The 21,599-nt window shown below is 40.7% G+C and overlaps 1 protein-coding gene across 1 annotated transcript in view; it reads right to left on the reverse strand.

Annotated features, from left to right (window-relative positions):
• Positions 1–15,197: 15,197 nt before the first annotated feature.
• AFF3 (AF4/FMR2 family, member 3) overlaps positions 15,198–21,599 on the reverse strand; it is a gene marked incomplete at its 5' end in the record, with an annotated part of 11,153 nt that continues 4,751 nt past the window's right edge. The window contains one exon of the mRNA XM_010287307.1: positions 15,198–15,617. Coding sequence (XP_010285609.1) covers positions 15,198–15,617 — 420 coding nt within the window. The remainder of the gene's footprint in view (positions 15,618–21,599) is intronic.

The following is a 21,599-nucleotide window of genomic DNA, read 5'->3' on the forward strand; positions in this document are numbered from 1 at the left end:
TGAAATGACCTAGAAGTTCCCCTTCTCTCACTCAAACAAAATAAATTTCTTGGGAATAATGGGCCTGATTCTCATTATCACTAAACCATGCCTCTCCTCCTTCATCCTGACAGTGAATCTCTACAGTGAATGTAATGGAATTTAAATTGCAATTTCTACACTAATTTTAGGGCTCCTTTATAATGGAGATAAAAAGCAAGATAAAGGGGCCTTACCATAAATAAAAATAAGGCCATATATAGTTCATATTGATCCACCTACTTTCCACCTTTTGTTTTTTCAGTGCATCATGCTTAGGGAAAACGATTTCATGGACTATTATTTTTAAAGTCTGAGCCAGGATTTTCAAAATTAGGCCCTCAAAGTAAGTGGGGTCCGGTGGTTTTTGATTATGAGCCTGGGCACTCATCAGCCCCCTAAGTTCCTCACCACTCCAGCTATGGCACCCCTTGGGCCATGCTTCTCAGTGCAGAAAAGAAAGTCTCAGGCTGTGCTAGACCCACAGAAACTCTCTCTGGCTAACAAGTAGCTAAAGTAACGGCAAGAGCTGCCAAATTAACACAAAAAGCAGCAATCCCCCAAACACGAACCCTCTCAGCATTCCCTGCTCTTTGCAAAAACCTCAGAAAGTTTCGTCTCATGTCAGCAGCGGTCACTGGGTGGAACAGTGAATCAACAGAAGAACATCAGGTCAACACCTATAGGCAAGTATTTAGTTTCCCAATTTTGGGAAAACGGGGCCTGGCCTTCCAATGTTCATATGGTGCAGCAGCAAGCGCTGCCAGTACCAGTGTCAGCACACCCCCTCCTCCAGCCTCACGGAAAATGAAGTACAAACCCCATGAGTGAAGCCACCCTCCTGCTGCTCTTCCAGTGCTGCTGCAGGGGCTGGTACCGAACCAGCACCAGAGCCCTGACGCGGTCAGCAACGCCTTCCCCTCCGCCACTGGCTGATCATCAGAGGACAGGAATAACCGTCTGAGTGGGAACGTGGCCGGTCAGCAATGTAGTAGTTAGCTTTTTTGGTTGGTTTGTTTGTTTTAGTCACCCCTGCTACTTTGTCCCGTTCTCCTTCTTCCCTTCCATCACTCCCTTAACAATATATAAAGCGCACCAATTTGCGTGGCCGAAATGTTGGGACTTGATTTACTGAGTTTGTTCCAGAGGATGCTGCTGACTGGAATAGGAGTTGTTTCTTCAAGTGATGATTAAACTTGTTTTTTCCCCTAAAGGTTAACATGGGACTTACTGAAGCGTGACCGAAGGCATACGCTTCTCTCGTGCAGCTTGCATCCTTCTTGTCTTCAACAGCTGTAGCTCTAGGTGTCCTCTGCCTGATGCGGTGTTTAGGACTACTGTCCCCATTGAGCAAGACTCCACCTTGGTAGGAGAAGGCAGCCACTCTGACTCAGATGGAGGACTTGTCAAACACGACCACTTCTGCAGCCCTTATCTCCATGTTAAAGAAAATGGCAATTCCTGTCCACTCCATGTAATGCAAAGACCGTCCTGATGCTCCCAGAAAGGTGCCAGCAGGTTCTCTCAGGGCAAAGTTGCCGCCTTTTGTATTAGCTTGTTCTTTATACAAAACAGCTATATTCTGGGTTTACCGCACTGCTTTCTCAGGAAATGATCCAGAAATTAATCACTTTCCAACTTTGCTGTTAATTATTTATTTTCTTTGTCACTTTTTCTTTAGGAAAAAATGGATGCATTAAAGAAGGGAATGTCTCATCAAATACACACAATGCAAAATTCAAACACAGAGACTTACGACTATGGGAGAACATAGATGGGAAATAGTCAAGTAAGGGTTTAACAATGATACAGAGTTTAATTCTGCAAGATATCCTAGATTTCTGATGGGAATACTTCACAAATGAAAAACACTTTTCAATTTAAATTAAATTAAATTTCCAATTAAGTCACAGAGAGCTGTACTCCAGCAGGAAAACCCACTAAAACTCACATATTTTTCAGCCATCAATTAAACATTTAGTATAGTTCAGTCTATGGTGACCCAAGATAGGAAGGACAAAAAATAGGAAGGACCCCCTTCTGGGTCCCCCCATCTTCTATTTTAAAACATGTTTTATAATGAAATGTTTCTGACAGCAGTTTTAGCGAGACTTTCTTCATTATACAGAGTTATATCTCTAAAGTTTACTTCAGAAAACAAAACTCATAGTCAAGCTACTTGTGTCATAGAGTTTGATACGTTCATAAATATTTAAGATATTTTATGCAATATGCCCATCAAGTGACAGGCCAAAATAGCTCCTAAGACTTTACCATGAATTAAAAATGTGAAAATAATGGATTTTCTGGGTTGATAGCTGAAGTGAAAATTGTAAGGAAAACTGTTCTCATTTGAGATGAATATTTTTTGGTTTGTTCTTTCTTCAAAAAGGAAAGAAGGAATAGTAAATTAATTATGCTACATCAATCAAAACAATTTTTTTGATTGGAAACCAAATGTTCTGATTTTATGATAATTTTATCCATTGAAAAAGTAAGAAACTAAGGGAAATTTTGAAATGAGGGATTTCTTTCACATTAAAATGTGAAATGTTTGACTTTTGAAATTTTGGAATGAAGTATTTCAACATTTCTCTTTTTTTGTTTTCTCCAGTTAAAGCAGTTAGTTCTCTTTGTCTCTACACCAATTGCTTTGGAGAATCTACCATTCACAAAAAGAAAATTAACCTAGCTCAATCAAAAATAAGCCAAACTTTTTTAAAAAACCCTCGAAGCTCAGAAGAAATTTACCTTTGCCTTCAATAGAGCCAGGACTTCTTATTTTGTCTTCATCTACACAATAAAGATAATGCACTTTTTCTAGAAAGGACTGAGAGTAAGCCCAGTATCCTGAATTTTTAAGCTACACTGATGTAGATTTTATGCATTATGCACTTTTCTATGATCCATAATTTTTTGAATTGTAGCTCCAGGAGTCATGTAGTTGTGCAAATCATCTGGGAGGAAAAAACTCATGTTATCCAAGAAAAAAAAAACCCTACAAACATCTTGCAGTGGCAGTGGAGCTTACAAGATAACCAACGTCGTAAGAACGAGCACATCCCACATGGGGCGGTGGGGTGGAGAAGCCGGAGTGCAGCAAATGTCCCACTTTTTCATCCCTAGCCCCAGGGGACTGTTACCAAGCTGCTACTTGGATCAGCAGGGGCCAGGCACGGTTTCCTCTCCAAATTCCTGACAGAACACGTTTCTTAACCATTTGGGTTTTGGGGTGTTGAATATAGGGCATTAATGAATATAGCCAGTAAGTTACCGGACAGCTGGAGGTGACAGCTAGCTATAAGATGTCCAAATCTTTTCTCTGCCTAAATGGGAAGACCGTATCTCCCCTATTTTCACACCAAGTCATCTAGGGGGGATCAAAGTTTTTGGTGCCTCAAGTGCTTTACAACCCCATGCATTGATCCAAATACAGTATCAGACCTTTATTTTTATATGGAATATATTTGAAAACATTTGCCAACACAAAAGTAAATGCTTTTTTATGTAATAAGGAAAAGGCATCAAAAGTTGGAACAGACGGCATCCCTGTGAAGATGCCTTTTAAGAAAATTTTGTCACTTTGAAGTGTGATTACTTGAAGTATTATTATAGTGTGATTTCACAGTGTAATTAGTATCATATGCACCTCTTCTATTAAAGTACCCTCTATAACATATGCTGAAGTCATAAGTCATAATTCACTGTATCCCATTTTCTATTTACTGTGTCAGCAAATTTCAGTGACATAATGCTACAGAGCAACATTTCTGTGTATTTATTACTGTAATCACGATACTGAAGTGTGAAGACATCTTACTAAAACCTATAACCTCTTGTAAATGGTGCTTTTTTTGGGGAAAAAAAATCCACTAAGTGAGTAATATGCAATTCACAGCTACAGGCTCAGTGACTGTTGTTCAAAACTACAGTAATTATTTAGGTATGCAACATGCTTGGCACAGCAGCAATAGAAAACAGACACAGAAAGTATGGGATTCATTTGACTAACTGCAGATATCTACATGTAAGCTAACTGCTCTACGTTCCCTTGCTGGTTGATGGAGAGGGTTACACGCTTTTAAGGATTTATCTTACTGTAAATGGACATTTGGGAAGGTCAGATTAATTGCACTTAAAAATAGCCTATTTATTTCAACTGAGTTGCAACGGGAACCTTGAGTCACTAGTTCACATGACCATGTCTGTATTAGAAATATCTAATGGTAGGTCCACCCCTAATGGTAGGTCCACCCAGAAGACAAGAAATGGTCAAAACAAGAATGTGTCAGAGAAGACACATTTTAAATGCAACTTCACTGGAAAATCCAGACCTGCCTCACTTCTCCAGTAACTGCATTATGACTCTTGCTGCCCTCCCAACTCTCCTTCTCATGAAAACAAACACATGACATGGAAACATGCATGTGACATAGACAAGAAGTCCAAAAAATCCTTTTTATACTCCAGTAGCAATAGCACCTGGGCTTCCTGACAGGAGATGAAGTACCTTTCCAAAGGAAGTCACGCTTAAAGGAAAATATGGGGAACCGGAGAGATTCATGGCTGTGTTCTAACACTCAGGCTAATGGGAGTGCTAATATATGCAGCTCAAAAGGGTAAAATTGGCCATGCACAGGCATCTCGGAAAGCTCAGAAAAAGAAAGTAAACTAGGAACTTGTAAATTGTAACACATGCCATTTATTCCAATGACGATGTCCCGCAGTCAGTTACCGCAAAGGTGGCTGCACTGGCAGCAGACAGGTGGAGGTACCTCAAGGTGAGCCCTGCCCTGGTACGCTTTACTCATCACTGGGTAAAGCACTATGTCTTCTTGCCTATCTACTACATGTGTATACTATTCTAGTTCCTCAACAGGAACAAACCTCTTTCTCTTTTTTTTTTCCCCTTTTTAAGTAAACAATTTCTTGTGGACAGGATTTCCTGGCAACTATCCCATCCTATCCATGCCTATACATCAATTCCCAGTATGCCTGTCCCCATGATATTTAAGCATATACTTCTACTGAGAAACAATCCATCAGTAAACTAATTTTCTATTTACAGATTTACTACTTCAGATAGCTTAAATTTGAGATATCCTTTGTTTATAAGTAAGGTAAAGTTTACCTGCACGCTCTCATTTTCTCATGGTCTTGCATTTCTTTTACTTAAGTGCAAAATTTAAAGGTCAAAAGAGAAAGAGGAAAAGTTGAATTGCAGAAAATAGAGAATCCTCTTAAGTGAAGAGTTATACAATCCACTGAACTCTTTCTGTTTGTGGAAGCAAAAGAAATTGCTTCTCTCAATAAAGAATCCCAAATTTTGCATATCCTTTCAAGGTCTATACCTGCTCTCGCAGGTACTGGGGCCAAGTGTGCATTGGTTTCAGTGATAAGGCATCAAAAAGCTAACCAAAAAAGGAGCAGTCTGAAATCTGTTTAACCTTAGTGTTGCTTAGATCAAAAAAAAACAAGGCATAAAATACTGGTGTGGAAACAAGGCAGTGTGAAACAGACTATTAGTCTGTGACTGTAGGGAGACCATAAATGTTTCATTCAGTAGGCTCTTAGCACAGAAGTTTTAGTATCAATAACTTATGTCTTCTTTTTATTCTGTTTTCATTTGCACTGCAATTTTTGGCCCATTTTTCATTATGCTATGAAGCATTCTTGGTCGTTTTCTGTGTTGATTTGCAACAGCATTGCCTCATTAACAAATTACTGTAAGAGACTGTGTATTCAGAAAGGAGTTTTTTTATCATCCTTTTATAATCTTCCCACTCTTTCTCTTTCTTCCTATTATCAAAATATTGAGGAAATAGAGTATTAAACTCTCTGGCATTTACAAACTTCACTAATCTACTGGGCTCATATATGGAAACAAAATAATTGAGGAAGGAGAAATAAGCTTCCAAACTGTTTATCAATACATTATATTAATGCCATCTGTCCCACAGCTATGATGTCAGACTTTTTTTTCCTTCTTCATTAAGGCACAGTTCGTTTACACGAACTGCCGCTTAAGGTACTTGCTGGAACACTTAACAGCTCCCTCATTTGTTTGGTGGTTTTATAGGCCTCTTGTGCTGGAGCAGAGGTACAACAGCTTGCAATGCAGGAAAAGAAAAGATAAAACTACCCCGCTGTGCAGATTTAGTCAATTTTCACTGGCTCTCGCACAGAAAACAAATTGCAACCCCTCACAAAGAGTTCTCTCTCTGCACTGGCAGCCCTGACAAATGCAGACAAAAATGAGTAAATCAGGCAACTTCACATCAGGAGGAAAAAAATGGCTACTGCTCCAACAGCTGCTATCATAATTAAGAACAGATTTCATCACTAAACTCTTGCTGGTTGTGTCTGCAGCAAAACAAATACACAGATGTGGCACATTTGCATACTGAAAAATGTGTGCCATGTAACTGAAACAAATTTGCATTTTCAGCTCTTAAATACTCACTTTTTAATATGAAACAATGGCGGTAGTTTGCATGCTAATCCTCTGTCTTTGCTCATCAAACTCATTCAGTCAGTATATGAAATATAATGCAACACCAATACCTAGTAAGTCCACATTTCAGTCATGCAGTCCAATATCAAAACTTGTTACCACGTCCAATAAAATACAATTTCAAATCACTTTCTGAACGGTCCTGTAGCACTTATATTTGTAAATGACATGTTTAAAAAAGAAGATAAAAAGGGGAAAATGTGAGAGTGGCTTCTTTTAATCATGACATGCACTAGATTTATTGCTCCTTCATTTATCCACTCATTTTAAAAGGTCACCTAGCATCATCTAGCAGAGAAAAAATGCAACCTTTTTAAAGTAAAAAGGGTATAGCATCATGCCCTGTGAAAGTAGGGTGGGATTACTAATGCAGCTGTGACTGAACCTTCACAACTGCAATACGTTCATCAGAAGCTGCGTGTAATATCTTGAAAGCCTCTCTTATAACACAAAAAAGACTCTCTAGCTTCTCTTCTTCTCACTCCAAAGGTACATATTTCTGAGCTATGGCTATTTCATAGCTAAATAACCTCATAACAGTATTCTGGAATTGTTTCCTGTCTGTAAATCTGTGATAATTAAAGAAAGAGAATGTGATTATCGAGGCCCATAGACTGTTTAAAGAGCAAATCAGCAGATTTGCTGATAATTTGAAGAACAGGTTCACCTTAGGTTTATTTTAAGCCATTCAGTCATGCCACTATGCTTTCCCTAGTGAATACATTTGTCCAATTTAAATCCCTCTGCAGAATTCATTTGTTTATTTTAAGTATTGTGCAGAACTAGATGATTAAGTTTGAGCACAGTTATTTCTCAGACAGACGCACATCTGATCAAAGAAGCCTGAATACAACTCCTACTGCAGGTACTCAAAGCTCCACATACTCAGTCCTCTTCTGGTGCTCAGTTCAGACGCTGCTACGCTGTGTATTATAGACGGCAGGATTTAAAATCTGCACGTCTCAGTGGTATGCACCTTTACATGGAAGGGTTGGGACTTCTAAAGTGTTCCTGTAGGTATTTGCATGTACATCTTTGCGTGCTTACAAAAGAAGGTTATTGCTTGACAACCAGTTTCTAGACAGTGGACACCTTTGTAAGGCAAATAATTAATGGCACTGCAACATCAGTGCTATTTCACAGAAGTATATAACTATCTGCAAATGGTAAATGTCAAGATTTTAATGGCAAACCAGTGTGCAAAGAATTCAGATGAAATCTCCATTAATAATGAGGGGGTTACCCAGCCAGGAAAGCAGAGCGGTGCAGATATGTATGCTTTTTTCCCATGTACGGTGTGTTTGTGTTTTGCAGTACAGGCCTCCAGATACTGCAAGATACTGCCTTTAACCTTCCGGCTGCCTCTACCACCCTTATCCAGTACGGCAACCCTGATGAGGCGATTTGTGCAGCCCCAAGGATAGCAGCTGACCGCTGCCTATTGCTGTTTTCTGGAAATACGGAGCGCTGGCCATGCCCTCCACAGGCAGTGGGAGATACCCACCAGAAGGTAACAGTACCACAAACGGAGCTCAGATCTCCTGAGCCTAACCCTTTTGTTTCTTGTTTTACTTGTCTGTTCAGCAAGGGACATGAAAGATGCCATGCTGTCTGGGTAATGTTATGTTTGAAGACTATGATGCCAGTCCTGGTGTGCAGGGTACTAGACCTTACACACTTAGGATGGGCATCAGACTTGATGCACAGGTGCACAAGCAAGTGGTTCTGTATCTGTAACTTTGCATACATAGAAAAAGGAAGGCACATTAGGACTTCTGCAGTCAAGACTGAATCTGTTCCGCAAGCAAATTTCTTCAGCATTTTAGAATGAGTTCTGTGTCTGAACCATGAAATACCTTTGCAATGAAACTTGTTGGCCTGATGTCTTGAAACAGTTTTCCAGATCTGTGCATAACTTCATTATCTGTTCTTTCAGAACAATATTTTCACCATGAAGAATGGCTCTTAAAAGCTGGTTCTTAAAAGGAAAAGGGTATAGAGAACTTTAGATATTGTCAAGGGCCTTTCCCATCTTAATAGCAATAAACCCATAACAATGAACAAGTAATTCCAGGATTTTGGGGAGTAAACAATATCAAAGGGACCTGCTATATGAATCAACTGTGTTTTTGCATATCTCATAGATGTAGATGTGCATTGCAAGTGACAGGGGAGAAACAGCAAGAAGCCCATTTTTGCACGCATCTGGATTCTGTTGTGGTTATCAAGTCCCCATTCCTCTTTGGCAGATGTTATGTGTACATTTTTAAGAGGAGTTTGCAGAGGTTTCCAAGGAAACTCAGGGTCATGGTTTCTATGCTTTTTTCATCTAGTTAATGGTCCATTTTATCATAAAGGTAATATCAGTCAACTGTTCAAGCCTTTTGCAGTTGTTCCTTTTCCTTATTCTTTTTTTAGGTGGTAAAAAAAGATAAAGAAGTAGCAAACAATCAGAAAGTGTACAAAAGACTATGTAATCAGCGAAATTGCTTTTCTTTATGCATTTAAAATTATTAATTTCTTAGCAACCACTGAAGTAATCTCTGCAATGCTATCTCCCAGCAGCACTTAAGTACAGTATTTTCCCCTATATTAGAGCAAACAGGACTCATGAAAAATTGGTAGGTTGGTTTTAATACCAGAAATCAGATAACTGAGCTCAGCTCCAGGACACTTGTATGAGTATTCCCTGGTGCATGCTACATCAACAGCAGTCAGGGAACCGTTTTGCTTTTGAAGGACACAAGCTTTGGGAGTTGGGATATGTACAGTCTAGATATATACCATCCCAACGTTGTTTGCATGAAAGTCAATGAAAGCTTAGGTCAAATGTAGTTTCACTCAACTTACTTATAAATTAAAATCCTCTTCTTCTGAAAAACATTAATATCTCTAAACTGTTCATCAGTGCTAAGTTTGTTTTGTCTGTATGCAAAGAATTAAAGACCAGGGTGGAGGTATGGGCTAGTCAAATCTGGACATTTTTGTCAAGCCTCATAATTTATATGCATTTTGAGATCTGAAACAAATATTTGACTGCCAGTTATTGGGTTGGACTAGCCTTCAGTTGCCAGGTATTGTTGTTATAATGGAAAAATGGTAGCATTAGTTTAATGTATTGTAATAGCACAGGGTAATGATCCTTAGCTCAGTAGTCCTGAAACACCTTGACAACAGCAGTTGAAGTCAATGGGAGCACTGCAAGTGCATATAAAAGTGCAGTCTGCAAACCATTAGGCATAATTTCATCAGATCTTTATTGGAATATAAATTGCACTTGAGCTTCTGTTGTTGTGTGGCAATTTAGAAAAGATGTATCTGTGTACATGAATTTTACAATCTCCGTTAAACCAGAGATTAAACCACTGTTAGGGTACATGGGCACTGGGAACTTATTTGGGTGACTTCTCTGCACCTAATAAAAGATCAGCAAGTAAAAAGGTTAATCTCCAGTGTTGGTGGCATGAGGCCAATGGACCTGTAGAGGCCTTGGTCCATGGTATGTACAAATGCAACATACATACATTTTAAGCTAGTCTAGATAGTGCCTTTTCAATCTCAGCATTCCCACATTGATAGAGCAGAGACATTTATACAAATCTGCATCCCTTCGAACAATTCCAATACAAGGTCTATTTATTAGGGGAGAAATGAGGCCTACATGCAAACAGCACCCTTGCAAACCATGCCTCTAAGGGTACACTACATGTTTACCAAGATAAACTATGTTTTTGCCCAAGGTTTAAAAACAGCCACAGCTCTGGTCAGAGAAGTCCAGAGTCTCTGAACTCGTCACATAATAGTTTACCTCTCCCTTGACTGCGTAGGGCGCGCTGCAGCTGGTTTGCTAATAGAAGAGGTTGTAGACATCCCTGGGAATACCCAGCTGGGCACTGGGATTCATCCCAGCTTGCCTCTGAGGGCAGGCGGTGGCTGCTGACAGACTCCCCTGCTCAGCCTTCCTCTCCACAGAAACCAGTGTACGTGGTTGTGGGCTGATGTAGCCCCTCACCCAGCTCTTGGCCTCTACAACCAACGCAAGCCCTGAAGCTTGTCATCCCTTTCCTGGTGTTTTATTGGAAATGCTTGTTTTACTGGAAATAAAATGAGTCAGAGAAAACTTTAAGCCTAAGGGGAAATAATGGCTGCTAATTTCTAGCTGACTTCTGTGAGAGGCAGCAAAAAGAACACCGTCCGAAAATGTCTTAACAAAAAAATAAAGCTTCAAAGAAAAAATTCTTAACAAAATGCTTACATTACCAAAAGCCAAGAAGGCAAAGGAAATTCCTCTAGAAAATAGCCTCATGCCAATGTCAAAAGTCAAGACAAGCCAGGAATAAAAGAAAATGAGGAGAAAGTAAAAGGAAAAGGCTTAGCTTTGTGTGGTCTCTGGAGGATGGAGAAGATAATTGTCAACATCTTTATCATCTGGACACAGCTATTTCAACTATGCGAAAAAGAGAGGGCCCAGTGACCCCAGACTGAAATTAGCACAAGACCATTATGCATGTCCCCATTACTCAGTGGAACTACTTTCCATTTTTATCTTTCAGCAACACACTTGGGATTTTTAACACCTCGTGCCTTGAATCTCAGCCAAACGATGCCAGCAGTCGGGAGTCACCGCAGCCTGCCTGGCAATGGCACCTGTAGCACTGCCAGCCCCTGCTGACTCGCCGTAGGAAGCAAGCTGCCTTCAGTGAGCAATTACAATTTCCAAGTCTGACATTAGCTCTGGAACAACTACATGCTTTATGCAATGGGTAAATTTTATTTAGGAGAGAAAAAAAGCAACCCACACTGCACTTCTTCCCAGCTGATCTTGCCAAAGTCAAAACAATTCCACCAGGAAAGGGTTGTCTAAACTCCTGAGCAGGCTGCAGAGCACTACTGCAATTCTCTTGTCCCATATATGAAGGGAAAACAAACAAAACGCTATCACAGGGCTGCCAGTTCCATGCCCAGAAAGTCAAAGGTAGGCTTGATTGCATAGGGAGGTGTCAGTTTGTTCTCACATTCACAGTATGTCATACCAGTGGGGAAAAAATGGCAATTAGCGTGAGCTCCACATCATTTGCTTTAGTGCAGCTTACTCAACGTAAATGTCTTCATTTATTTCCTGCTCCTATAAGGCCTCCGGCTCACACTGGTGGTTCCCCTCCCGTCTTACTCTGCACAGCTGCTGTATTTCTTTCCACCCATCTCACACATGTGCCCGAGCCAGCCAGCCAGATTCCTTCAATGTCCTGCCCTTCTCTGGGGCAGAAGTGTCCTTTCAGCTCCAAAGAGTGTCCTTCATTATCATTAAAGGAAATGCAGTGAGTCCTAACTATCCTCTGCCCCTTTGGAGCCCTTTTGTTGGTCTACCTTCTCCAGCAAGCAGAGGACCAGACAAATGTCTCCTGTACCAGCCAGGCTGTGCTTTCAGTCTCACCTTCTCCATCCTTTCCTCCTTGTCTCACTCTTCCTCCCAAGTGTGGTCTTTGCTCACCCTATTAAGACCTCCTCTTCCTGAAGACCATCGATGTTTTTTGATTTGGGTACTTCTCTCAGCATTGTCCCTATCTCCTTTCTCCAGGTGCAATAGGTTAATTTAGTTTCCAGGTTCCTGTTAACCTTTCCTGTGCCTTTCCAGGGCTGATGATAGGCTCTACTACAGGATACCTCTCGCTGTGTGCTTGTACAGCAGCTTGCATAATGAGTCCTGACCTCAAGCTTTTCAAAAACATTATCAGGAATTTAAGCTTCTTGTCAAACCCAACAGAAAACCACCCTGCTGTACGTTTGCTGAAGAATATGTGGGAAAGGAAGAATATGGACAGCTGACCTGTCCTCCCGGCTCTTGGCACCATCCTGCGGTTTCCCTCTATCCTGTGCATTTAACCCTCAGTTGCAGTCATGCACCTCAAAAGCCTACCTGAATCAAGACAGGCTAATTTTTAATCTGAGCATATCATGGTTTCATCAATATTTTTTTGTGTGTGCCTACTACTTGTTACTTAATCTGTGAAATACAGTTCGGAGGAAAAAAAAAATCCAGCCTATAAAACCTGTTGGTGTAAAGATAAGCACTTTATTTAATATCCAATTAAATGTGGTCACCGGAGAAATCACAGCTTATGCAACTTTATCAGAAAAAGATTAATCTATTTCAAGCTTAACCCAAAAAGTCATAAAAGAACTCATGAATTTAGATAGGAATCCACTTATAATCCAAAGACATTTTCCTATTGAGTAAGAACAGCCTAAATTGCTGCCTATATTTATTCTTGGTTCAATCAAATTTCTGTACTCAGTAGCTGTCATTGATTTTTAGGACAATTATCAAACAAAAATGATGAACAAACTGAAGGAACATTATGGAGTCTTTTTCAACTCCACAGTAATCATTAGAAAATGCACAGCCTGCTCATTGATAATGGTTTAACAGCTCACAGGGTGACATCATCACATTTAAAAGATAGTCACACCCGGAAGGCAGAAGATTTTTTTTTAATAGCATTACAATTTGCCATTTTAAAGTTAATTGTATTTTGCTTGGTGTTTCAAACTACACAGGCTGCACTGAAGTTACTTTGTTCATATTATGTGAACATGCCCAAAACCATGATTTCAAAATAAGGAAGCAAATAGTTGGATTTATTTATTTAAATTAAACAGACTTTCTTGCCTGTCTAGAAATTGATACTCTCCAGTTCATTAGCTGAATTTCCCACAGGGCCTGCAAAGGCACTTTTCATTTCTACGCTGTTTGATTTGTCTAGTTGATTTATTAAAAAAAAAGGATTCTATATTAAAATTATTGAATAATAACTACTTGGTTTCTTCTTTCCACATTATTATATTTAGTAGCGCATTTCACAGATAGTACGGAAAACTTGTTTAAAAAATAAGTGCATAGGGGTATCTGTAGAAGCAGCAGGGCACCCACTAGCTGCTGGGGCGCAGCACTTTTGATTTCTGTCTGCCGGGTCAACCTAAGGCAAAAGGTTCAAGTGCAACGGCTAAAAATCAGTATTAAGCAGTAATGTTTAATGGCTTACTTAAAATGAGTTCAGTGATCCAGCCCCATTCCACTGAGTGCAAAAATGCCTATCTATAATCAGTGCATAAAAGGTATAATTTAAAAAAGCTACAAGAGTATAACTCAGATCTGATTACAGCACATTTGCTGAACTGTATCTCCCCCTCTACACTGTAAATTATTTTGCGGTGCTCTACAAATATGGAGCTCACTTGCAAAGTTTGGCATGTATGTCAATTTAGTCCAAATTTTACAAACCCTTTGGAGGATCATTTATGTGGACAGCACCTTCCTGGCACCGTATGAGAAACCTGAGCTTCAAGGGAGAGGTGGTGGATGCCCATTTGCAGATCAGCCCAGGCTCTGAACGCACAAAAATCCACTCTAAGGCACGCAGCAGCTTTACTTGGAGACCCGAGCTCATAGACAAGAAGATGGGTGCAGCAAATGCAATCCAGCCCGTTTCAAGGTGAATAAATTAGGACTGCGTTTGGGTCTGGTTTAGGACAGATGGGAGCCCAGCCTGGGCACCACACGCATCCAGCGAAGAGCGGAGGCGGTGGGAATGGCTGGTACACTGCCCGACCCGTTGGCCTGCCTGGTGCCAGTGGCAGCTCCTGGAGGTGGCTGACCCATGTCCCAGCCCCTGGCCGTGGCGCTGGCCCGCAGGGAGCTGCCGGTCCTCCGTGCCTGAGCTCGCCGAGCTACAAAGACGACGCTCAGCAGAGCTCTGCCATGAAGTAGCAGCAGCAGGGTTCCCTCCTCCATGAACCTTCAAAGATTTGTGGCTGGTACTTTTTAGTTGAACTTCCTGCATGTCAGTTCTTCATCCCATGCTCTTTATATAGCAGCAATTAGCATATCTGAGAAATCCCCGTTTGGCGTGTTTTATGGTCTCCTCTCTGTGTATTGAGATAATTCTGTAAGTTATGTGCAGGGATATGCCGTAATTCCTAATGTACAACTGTCAGGAAATCACTCAGGTAGATTTATTCACTGAAGAGTTGGTGAGGAAACTGATTCTGAACAGAGAGCTAGAAACTTTAATTACAAGAGAGAAAAAAATGACTGAAGCACCTCAGACTGGTCAAGAAGCTCCTTTCATGCTCTAAAGATATGTCCTGAAGTTAATAGATGAATGCAGCATAGCATTTCTGAATTCAAATGTCACCTTCTGCCACCAATTGTTATTCTATATTACTATTGCTGACTTTCTTCAAAGTAATAACAACGTCAAAAAACAACCACAAGTATTACATCTCAATTTCTGGAACAAAACAAAGAAAGATTGAAGAAAAAAGACCATCCTCGAGCAATATCTTCTTGACCAAAGGAAGTTCATACAATGCAGAAAAGAAATATTCATCCCTGTCAAACCCTGATCTTGCTACCACCGAATGCAATGGCAAAACTCCTATTAATTTCTAGTGGAGCATGAGCAGTGAATAACTCAGCTGGAAGTGGTAAACCATAAGCGACATAATCACTCAGGAACTGTCTCTGCCTCAAATGACCTAAATGGTAGGAAGAAATACAGCAAGGAACATTAATTCAGAATTTAGCAATAAGCCTTTACTTATGCTTCTGTGTAACTTCCACTTCTAGCGGAAAGGTTACGGAAGAGTTTCGTGCACCCCTCTGCTATGTGGTGAGCTGCAGCACAAATATCCGAGCCCAGAACTGGGAGCTCGGCCTCCTCAGTTTTGCTCTCTGCTTTGACGCCGATCCACCCTGGCTGTTCTTGCTCCGGACCTGTGGCCAGCCGCCAGCGTGCCCAGCCGCGGTCTGGGGACAGAAGAAGGTGTGCCACTCTGTCCTCTGCCCCAGTCTCCCGCATCGTTCTCCAGCTGGTTCCTCAGACCGGACCACCAGCAAGCGCGGCCATGGCGAGCACGCCTGCCCGGTGGCGCCGCTGCTGGCATCCCCATCTGCCCGCACCTCGGCTAACTCCTCTGGAACCAGATTTAATACGATCTTTTCAGAGTTGCCATTAATGCTTACGAAGCGCTTTGAAACTCCTGAATGGAAGAGATTACAGTAGTGTAGTAAAAGATGCAGTAACTGAAACAAGCATTACTTAACAGTCTTTAGAACTAATATCTTTTTAGCATTGAATAAAAAATGCCATCCATGGGAATGTCCAATGGGCTGGATAATACATGGTGTAATTAATTAGGGCTCCATCAATCGATTTCAGTCTGCTGAGAATCTAGCTCTGCATGTCCCTCAGTAGACTTCATTGTTTTAGTGTGACTTCAAACAAGAAAAGCAGTTCTGGACTGTTCATTTCACTGTGCTTAGGTACTTGTGGACACCATCATCACCGGAAGTGCTCAAAAAACATGTGGGCGTGGTACTTCGGGACATGATTTAGTGGGCTTGGTGGTGTTGGGTTAACGGTTGGACTTGATGATATTGAAGGTCTTTTCCAACCCTAATGATTCTGTGGTTCTGTGATTTTTGGTGTATTGATGAGAAGGCAACTGGGTGTTATCGGAGGCTATAAACCTGCCGAGTGGGGAAAAAGGAAGGAAAAAAAAAAAAGACCTGCTGTGTTTCAGAAGACTCCGGCTCTGTGTAAGAGGCTGTTCACAGATGTTCAGCGTCTCCTATGTGAGTGTGAGGTTCTACCTCTTCCACCTCCCACAGAAGCTACGTCTCTATGTCTATGTCTCAGCCCAGCTTTGTGCATGTTGTCATGCCACTTATGTGGAGATGAGTACTGCATTTTCCTCCCAAGACAGTGTTATCACATCTGTGAAGAAGGTGATGGTCACCATCTAAATTTTTGTCCTCACAGGAGAGGACAGGCTTCTTTAGAAATAACTGCAGTTGTTATTTCATGGCCATTCTATATACTTTGCATTAATATTGGTTTAAAATACAAATATTGCGTTTGTAATCAATAATCTCACAGCTGCCTTCCCCTTTTCTACTTCAGGTCTAGAAGTTGTAGCAGTCACATAAAGCTGCACCTCTGCACCTGAACGCAGTTGTACAACTCGCTTTAAATAAATGCAAGATTTGGTTGACAATAGATTACGCTGCTGCTATTTGAACACTAATAATCTCTAGCGTGTGCAAGAAAAAAACCATCATCTTCAGCATCTCATTTCAAGATAGATAGTTACAAAGCAGAGAGAGCGTTTTAAATCCCATCTCTCCTTAAACACGTGTTAGTGATAAGAGTTAGCAGGAAATACTCTTGGTTTTCCTCTCTTTCTAGCTAGACAAGCTTCCCTCACAGCCATTTGCAGTAAATGCAGAGGAAAATGAATAGAAATTTTTGATTCTGAGAGGAAATGCTGGATCTCAATATTCCTGACCCTGTGCCTCACTGGCCTGAATGCTTTTTGTGTATCTTCTAAATAAAACATGGTGTAAAGCCACCTCACACCAAGCCTCCATCGCCCAGAGAAACATGCTGGTAGGGAGGGAAACGAGTGGGGCATGTAGGAGGGAATTTGGGAAAGGAAATGCTTATCCTAGACTGTGTAAGAAGCAACCTCAGCCTTTCTGGCATGCTGGTTTTAACTCATGAAGTAAAAAAGGTACCATATTTCAAAACAGGCAATTGTTATATACAAAATACAATTAAGAGATTTGGAACTACATGAATATGTAATGTACACATTTCTTTACAGATGCATTTTTCTCCAGACAGGCCGGTGCCTGCTTTAATTTGGAAGCTATCCATTTTCATACAAAGTTAACCAAGAGTGACAGGAAATCAGACGCCTCCGTTATTTATCTTTTCTGAACTTAAAAAAAAAGAAAAGCCTTCTGTTAATTACTTTTCTAGGAAGCTATTTTGTGATACCACAGGGATAGATCTTCCATATTCAGAAGTGCTACGGAAATGACAACTTTACGACATGCAGGGTGAATAAAGTATGTTACATGCAGATATTTAAGGGTATATTTGTCTTCATTTACTGTAAGTGAATATGTGACCAACAATAAAAAATTTAACTGCTTCTGGCCTGGCTGGATGCATTTACCACAATTACTGGACGTCCGACCTCTTTAACCTTATACATCAAGTGGCACATATACATTATTTATTTAGCTGGAATTAACAGAGATCTGTGAAGCTCGTATTTTCTTTTGGTTCTCTTGCTCATCAGTCATAACTGACCCCTGTGAGTATGTTCAGTGGTGACAGTTTCATGTCACTCTGATTCATGAAAGACTGGGGAAACTACAGAACAAAGCAGTAAAATATTCTTCATGGATATTTAAAAGAAAAATTCTAAACCACCTTTACATCCTACATAATCCCTCATAGATTGCCATGAAGGCAAAGAGAAATGCTCTCCCTTGCTGTAATTATTGGAAAGAAGAATGTGAGTTGGCATTAATAACTGCTCTGCAGGAGCAACCAGGGCTTGGACTCCACACCTGACTGCACACTGATACAACGCTCTAGTGTTGTACAACATAAGGTCTGAGAAGCAGAGTGCATCTAAGTATTTCACTGGTAATTGGAAATCCGCAGCAAGCCCACCCTCGCCCTCTGTCCGTGCCCCAAACCCTTTCTAAGCACTCCTTTGTTTGAGGAGCCACGAAGCAGATGGGGAGGAGATGCTCAGCTGAAACCTAGCGCTGAGGGCAGCTTCTTCTGCTTGCAGGAGCACCGTGCCACAGCGCACAGCTCCTGCAGCCACATCCAGAGAAGCACCAGTTTCTCCAACTGCTGAATACCCTTACAGGCCTGGGAGCAATCCATGTTAATGGTGCCAAAGGTGGTCAAGCAGCAGCAACGCCACGCATCTTCTGAGATGCATTTCACAAAAGAGGTCTACTAGACTACTTTGTTTCTGGTAGGGAGGTTTTTTACTCCATCCAGTTATCATCATCACAAGCACTACAATGGATTCCAAAAAATCAGACAAAATGTGCAATTAAAAACTGTTTTTGTAGTTCTAAAATGTTAACTCATTCATCAACTACTTTAGTGCTTACCAAAAGGAACGAAAGAAGCTCCAGGGCTGTGGACATTTTTATGCATGCACTTTTATATTAATTCCAGAAATGATTCATAAACCAAACCATCCACTCGATTTGGGGGGGAGGAGGAAATGTGAGAGGAATACACTTTTCTCATAATGAACCATATTCTTACATTCACTGAGCTCTCCTTATCCCAAAAGTGGTTACTCTTCCAACTTTTGCAAAGGTGGAAAGACCAGTTTTATCAAAGGGAGGATCTGACTTATGAGAGACCCCAATGAACTGCTCAAAATATTTTTTCAATAATTGGAAAAAAAAAACCTTGGGGAAAATTTGCAAAAAGGCAGGTGCATACATTAAGGAACTCCCTTAACAATCAGAAGTTTACATCCGGTTTCAAGAGATTTTTCTCTGATGATAATCATCCTACAGAGAAAAACAACGAGGAACAACAAGTGATTCACCATAGCAACAAACGCATAGCACATACCATATGCTAATCAATCCATACAGAATACTTTAGGCTCTATGTAAATAAATTCTTTATTTTCAAAAAGCTATAGATAAGTTTAGCTAGCGCTTTCCCAGAAAAAGATTGCAATATTTAATTCAAAAGGGAAAAGAAATTTGTTTCACTGAGGCTAGAAACAGTAAAACTACAGAGCTCTAAAAGTCAAGTAAAGGTGCCTAAGCACTATTTTCCTTCTACAAGAGCTGCCATGCAAGTATAACTGGAGGGATTAGCCCCACTGTGTTCGGTGAAGCTGCCCGCACACCCACAGTCACTACGTGCCTTGGCAACTGCAGAACACAAGAAAGGCAGAGGCCTGGGGCACAATTTTGAAAACTGTACCGAAAATCCATCTTTGCGCATTGTGGTCTCCATAGTGTTTGTGAAGAGCATTTCAAACACCACTCTGTTTAATACACTCTGTCTTTGCAACCCTACTCCGTTGAACTCTCTCGTACATAAAATTAGGCAGCAGCGCACAGCCCTCCCACATACACACGCGAAGGCCCTGAACAAACCACGACTGGCGGGGATCTTTGCACCACACTGCTCTTGCTGTCCAGTTCTTCCCGTTTAACGTGGGAAAACATCCTTTATTTGTGGGGAAGGTCAGCGGTTCCATTACAGAGATGAATTGAGCTGTGTCTTCTTGTAAATGCAGCTTGCTAACTCGTTCCCATGAACGGCTGGGAAAGAAAACATCTACAACTGGCTCACACTTACAGTACTTACAGTACTCGAGTGCTGTGATTGCTAACAGGCTTTTCAAGCACTGCAATTCTTCAATAAAGTTGATAAATGGTAGAGGAGTATCAACACACTTAATTCTGCGCTTATGTCTCCAGCCTCTCTGGGCGCGTCCCAGAACGGTGCCGGAAGAAATCTGGCCCTTTTTGCTAATGCATTCAACCTCTCCCTCTGTTTTGATCTAAAAGCATCTTCAACTGTTCTCCCATTTTCTTCTGCCTTTCAGGGACAGAACTGAATGCCCTGGGAAGCAGAGGAGAAAAACTTGGATTCCACTCCTAGTCCTGCAGCAGTTCAACAGGCTCCGTCGCAGCAAGGGGAAGGTGGCGGCATGCGTCTGAGGAAAAGCACTCAGATCTCCTCTAAACACTTTTCCTTCCTCGTGAGACACCATCTCCCCTCTACTTTCCAGATATGGGGTATTTCCACGGGAAGGACGCACTGATCGTGACCATCTTCCTGATTTAGTCTACACTGGAGCTTCTGTTGTCAAGTGAGAGGTAGCTGCACTTGTTTTTTCACACATGAACTCCCACCTTCAATTTTAAACTGGAATGGAACTACTTATTATATGTGCTATACACCAAAGCTCTCCTTAAAAGAGTCTGCTTTTGAAAAAATTACTGACATTAAGTCCATATTTGGGAAGTTTTTTTCAGAGGGAGGGAAGAAGGGGAGGAAAGACTTGTGCATTTCTTTGCTTTCCATTAATATATGAGGATAGAACTGATAGGCAGAAAAAAGATTGCAGATTTAAAGAACACTTGCTAGCACGTGTGCCAGATGCTGATAGCTATATATAGCCACTCGAACAAGAACGACTGCAGAGGGTATCTTATCCAGGCAAACAGGAATTTGCCTGAGTAAGATCAGTGCAAAAATGAAAACAAAAAAAAAATACAACATTTAGTCTATTGTGCATTACTTCTGCTGCAGAAGAAGTTGTGTAAGTACTCCGTGAAGTGGAATAAGAACATGTCCTCATGATGACCTTACCTACTTTTCACATAAATATGTTCCCAAATTTAACAGAACCAAATCTATCCTTTTTACCATTAGACTGCTAGTCATTCTTGAATACAACCTCAATTTCCTTGCTCCATAACCCTTAGAGAAGTAAGCAAAGGACAATAGATAAGGCTTCTTCAATGTAATAAAGCAGCAGCATGCAGCCTATAAGATGAAATCAAAACCAGAACTCAGATATAAAGAACGTGATTTGCCATCTCAGGTTTTTCTTATTGTGTCACTCAACAAAATTTTAGAAAAGAGAAGCACTTTATTTTCCTGCCTCTTTTCCGCTATACCTCGATACCACATTTTTCTTCCCTTCTATCCACTACAGTAGGTTTTTACCTACAGCAATATAATTTCTAAGTAGTTCAAAATGTGAAATAGCAGTACTTGAGATGACGAGCTACCATTTCTACAGAGCAGTATGATAATTTTGGAAGGACTGGGAGGTTGGGTATGGATTCTAATTAACACTGATGAACCTGGCTCCTAAAGATTAAATTCCCAAATGAGTAACTGCTACCTTTCTACACACAGGTCTATCCAAGTTATTCTCATTAAAACAATTAAAAAAAAATTATAAGCTTCTGTCTGTGTCAAGATATTGAAGGCTTTCCAAAACTGATTAAAAATATTAAATGAGGTATTGAACTACATTAAAAATCAACCTTTTTCAAGTACTGAAAAGTAATGGTCTATAATTTGTATTCAAGTGATTTTATTTCCAGTGAATAATAATTGTACTGCAGCCAACTTTGTGCCCTGTTTCTCTGAAAACCTCAAGGGATGTACAGAAGGGGATTTTGTATCCTACTGAA

The sequence above is a fragment of the Phaethon lepturus genome, unplaced genomic scaffold (genome assembly GCF_000687285.1).
Source record: "Phaethon lepturus isolate BGI_N335 unplaced genomic scaffold, ASM68728v1 scaffold7680, whole genome shotgun sequence".
In the NCBI taxonomy this organism is placed as follows: domain Eukaryota; kingdom Metazoa; phylum Chordata; class Aves; order Phaethontiformes; family Phaethontidae; genus Phaethon; species Phaethon lepturus.